General features: G+C 35.3%; 1 protein-coding gene across 1 annotated transcript; it reads left to right on the forward strand.

The window, feature by feature from the left end:
- Positions 1 to 3,108: 3,108 nt before the first annotated feature.
- LOC308413678 (vomeronasal type-1 receptor 4-like) lies at positions 3,109 to 4,029 on the forward strand (the record flags this gene model as incomplete). Its single annotated transcript, XM_080908710.1, has 1 exon — positions 3,109 to 4,029. The coding sequence occupies one exon, from the start codon at positions 3,109 to 3,111 to the stop codon at positions 4,027 to 4,029; it is 921 nt and encodes a 306-aa protein (XP_080764836.1).
- Between the last annotated feature and the right edge of the window lie 606 nt (positions 4,030 to 4,635).

A 4,635-nucleotide genomic window follows, 5' to 3' on the forward strand; every position in this document is an offset into this window, starting at 1 on the left:
TGTTTAAGATCACCTGGAATGCTTGCTATCTTCAAAGATGGTTTTGAGTACTCAGCTAAGTGCTTTACAGAAACAACAATTATTCCTGTTGCCTGATCTCCTGTAGCTGTATGGTAGATTTTTTTAAGGAAAAATAGTTAATATAAAAAATATGAAGTTTTCATGTTCTGGGATCATACATGAGAAAGAATTATGTTAATTTTCAAAACATATGTTAAAAACGATGTTAAATTTTACCAACTATAGGCAAATAAAAATAGATCAATATGAAACTATCTGATACTTGTACTAGATAAATTTCTAGAATTATAATCACTTTTGAATCTTCTGTAATTTTATTGAAAAGACAGATCCCAATATATGATGATGCTTCAAGGAAGCTGTGACTGTTGAATGCATTCCTGTGTGTGTTGGGATTCAATCAACACCTTTCTTTATTATTCCTCACAGTAAAATGATTTCTAAAAATCTATACCCAGAGTGCACAAAATGTTTTATTCACACACTAGAGTGCTCTACAATATAATAGTGAACAAACAGTGACCCACACATGATAGATCATTTCAGAACCTTAAGGACAGGGAGGTGATGCACACAGACCTATGACATCTTCCTTATCCTATAACCCATAGTACATGTCTTTATAATGAACACATGGCCATGACAACACTAAAGTAAAACTGACCATAAGACTTTTGTTGTACATGAGGTGTGAATATCTAGAGGCATCTGGAAGAAGAGTCCAGGGAACAAAGATTAGCTAGTACAATGACCTGGCTGGTATACTGAACCAGGCCATGGAAGGTGGAGTTTGAAACAAACAAGAGGAAGAACAGACAGAGGAAAGAGGGCCAAGGTACAAACAATTAAACAAAAACAAACAAACAATCAAAAAACAAAACTAAACAAACAAAAACCCCAAAGAACCATGAGAAGCACAAATAGAAGGAGGACACTGAGAAGAATCAAGAGCCCTACAAAGTCATAAAAACAATAAACAAAATTAATTGATTTTTATACCAAATAGATCCTGGAGGGACTGAAGCAAAGATTAAGTAAGGTCTATAGCTATTTAGGGGGCTTGGGTGAGAAATGCTGAGAGGAGCTAGAAATCTGTAAGACCTTCTTTCAACTCTGTGACATTATAAAAGTTAGCATCCTCCCTGATATGTTGATAGATCCTCAGGTAGCAACTTATTCTGAGTGTCTTTAAAAGGAAACACCTTTCAGATGTTAAAACTATCTGAGAGGCTGAGTGATACCTAAATGCCCTCAGGGCTAAGGCCGTTCATCTTGAATATACTTTTTATTTTTAATTTTTTTCAATAACAAACACCTATATCGCTGCATTTCATTCTTCCATACATTTTGTGCTCCAAGGATTATATGGAAAGTTCTCATCCAACTTCTTAGTTACTTCTTTGTGTTGGTCACCCAATTTGCATGTCATTTTGTTTTGTTTTTTGACAGTGACTAATGACAAGGTATTTAAATTGAATTCAGATTCTTATGGGAATGATGTCATCTATTTCTAGCGTTGAATTGAAAATGACCAATCTTCTGGGATAGAATACCAGGAGATCCTGAACCTTTAAGTGAGGAATAGTGTCTGGCTAGAGACCTTTCATGGCTACAGCTACCATAATGGTGTAATACTGCACTGAGGTAAGTGGTCAGAACTTAAGTGTAGTAAGAACTAAAGATATTAGAAAGCAGAGTTTGAGGAAGCCACACTTGTGCTCCAGGAAACATCTCACATTCTTGCCAAGTGATTCTTTTAATTGTATTATAATTAAAATATATATTAAGAATTTCTTTCAACAGCTTTGCTGATTGAAGGGAAAGATGGAGGCTAAGAAGGAAAATCACATCAGGAGAAGAAAAAAAAAAAACAAAAAATATCCAGACATAGATTTCAAAAATGAAACTCTGGTATAATTTAGGAAGTGGGCACCTCAATGGCCTTGGAGGAAGTTGTAGGTGTTTTTTGATTTGGGAAAGAGTTTTCTGTCCCCAATCCTCACTAAACTTTTAGAACCTCATTCCTCCCATTAGCTGCTGCTGTGGCTCTCTTTTCGACATACTTTCCTCTTTCCTTTTTTTTCAGTTAGCTTTTTTCTTTTCTTTATCTCTTTCATGTTCTCAATCTTGGTCCACTATTTCTATCTCACTTTGTATGTTACTTTGGGCTTTTAAAGGACTGTTTAATTTTCATTCTCCTTTATACATTTTAGAGTTACATATATCAATGTTTTCCTCCTATTTAGTATGTTAAGTCTTCACTTTGCAGGTATACACCTTTAATATGTAGAAAACATTAAATGTCATAGAGTTTCAGTGGTTAGTTTTTTTATTCCTTTCCCATGTTATTAATATTGATGCCTTTAAAATCTTGAATGTCTAAAAGTTTCCTTTGAGAGGGTTCACATTTAAGTCCTAAATAATTTAACAGTTTGTGTGTGTATGTGTGTGTGTCTTTGTGTGTGAGTGAGTGAGTGAGTGTGTGTGTGTGTGTGTGTGTGTGTGTGTGTGTGTGTGTAGAGTAAAGAGATATACACATTGTCTTTTCTGCAGGTGGTTACTCATTGTACAGAAAGCCATTCAGGAACAGGGCAAATCACTGAGTCACACCAACTAATCTAGAAAAAAGTGATTTTCATCCTGAGAACTGCTGAATCTCAGCAGGGTATTGGGATGGAATACTTGCCTCTTTTTCTTACCCTCTTAATGTGATTATTTAATGATTTCCTTATGTTTCTGTTCATGTCCTAAGATAATTTTACAGTTTTTGTAATTATGATTTACAAAAGTTCATGACCCAACATGTAGGATTTTCAGTGACATGACAATTGGACCTGACATTTTCTTTAAATATGTTGTAGGAAACCAATACTAAGTTTTATTGCTTCTACAAACGTTTACTTTCTGCTACAGTTTATACTAAGTTTCCTTTCCCAACATACTCACTAAGCCATTTTAATGCCTTCTCTATAAATAAATTATGGTGAGGAAAGATGTATTTAACCTAATTTTATGTAGTTATGCACACAGCTAATTCATACCCAAGGATTCTACACTATAATAAATTCATTTACTTTTTCAATAGGAATGAAAATGCCTTCTGAAAACTTTGCAATGGGAATTTTTCTCTCCTGCCAGATTACCATGGGAATCTTAGGCAATTCCTCAATACTATTTTATTATATCATTTTGATGTTCACTGGAAAGCATTTAATGCCCAAAGATCTTATTATAGAGCACTTGACTATTGCCAACTACTTGACTATCATCTTAAGAGGCATTCCACAGACAATGTCATGTTTTGGACTTAAAAATTTCCTGGATGACATTGGATGTAAATTGATAGTGTATATTTCAAGAATAACAAGGGGGATGTCCTTGTATGCAATATGCCTATTGAGTTGTTTCCAAGCAGTCACAATCAGACCCGGAAATTCCAGATGGACAAAGCTGAAATACAGAGCCACCACTTGCATTGGTCCCCTCTGCTCAGTTAGTTGGCTTTTCCACCTGCTTCTAAACATCTGGTTTGCAGCAAGAGTGTCAGGTCCCACTGACAAGGAGAATGTCACTAACAGGTTAAGTGATGAATACTGCTCATCACTTACTTCTGACAATGTGGGAACTGTGCTAAATATCTTCTTACTTTACTTCTCAGATGTCTTGGGTCTGTGTCTCATGGCCTGCTCAAGTGTCTCCATGGTGCGTATCCTCTACAGACACAAGCATCTAGTCAAACATATCCACAGTGCTCAACACTTTCTAAAAGCCTCCCCTGAAGACAGAGCTACACAGATTATCCTCATCCTTCTCTGCATATTTGTCATCTCTTACTCATTCCCTTACTTTGTGGCTGTCATTAGGGCCTGCTTCAAATATCCAGTGCCATGGGCACTAAATATATTTTTATTAATAGAAATATGCTTTCCAGTAGCTTGCCCATTTGTGCTCATCAACAATATAAAGTCCAATGTTAGCCTGTTTTTGCCATGCTTTGGTAAGATGTAACTTCTTCCAAGTACTACAGGAGCTTTGGTCATCTTTCTTGTCATATATATTGTTGCATACTTTGGTACAATATGAATACTGCAAATTGGAAACATCAAGTCTCATATAAGAGACTGCTTCATTAAATGGAGTAATTAGTAGTTGTTTTGTGAAAGGGCGGGGCTTTCATGGATGCATTATTTACTTCTCTTGTACCTTGGACAAAATACCTGACAAAGACAACTCAAATAAAAGGTTTCATTATCCCACTGTCTCTAGTTCCTACAGTAAAATAGAATTAGTGGGAAAGATGAATTTATGGAGAGAGGAGCATAAGATATACAATATCATTGAGTTTACAGTCAAGAAGTTGAGATGTGAATTTCTGTGCTCAGTTCTGTTTTCTTTGTATTAATTTTTATGACTCCATATCAGCTTAAGGGATAATATCACCCAAACTCAAAGTAGGTTTCCTGTAGTAAAATGAACCCCTCTGAAACAGGTTCACATTTTTATCGACAGTGTCATATGAGAACCACGTCTTTGTCATCCAATAGACTCACATATATAATACTTTTAACTATAAAAATATTGGTATATTGTTTTACACTCTCTATATTCAGATGA

The sequence above is a fragment of the Micromys minutus genome (genome assembly GCF_963924665.1).
Source record: "Micromys minutus genome assembly, chromosome: 32".
Taxonomy (NCBI): domain Eukaryota; kingdom Metazoa; phylum Chordata; class Mammalia; order Rodentia; family Muridae; genus Micromys; species Micromys minutus.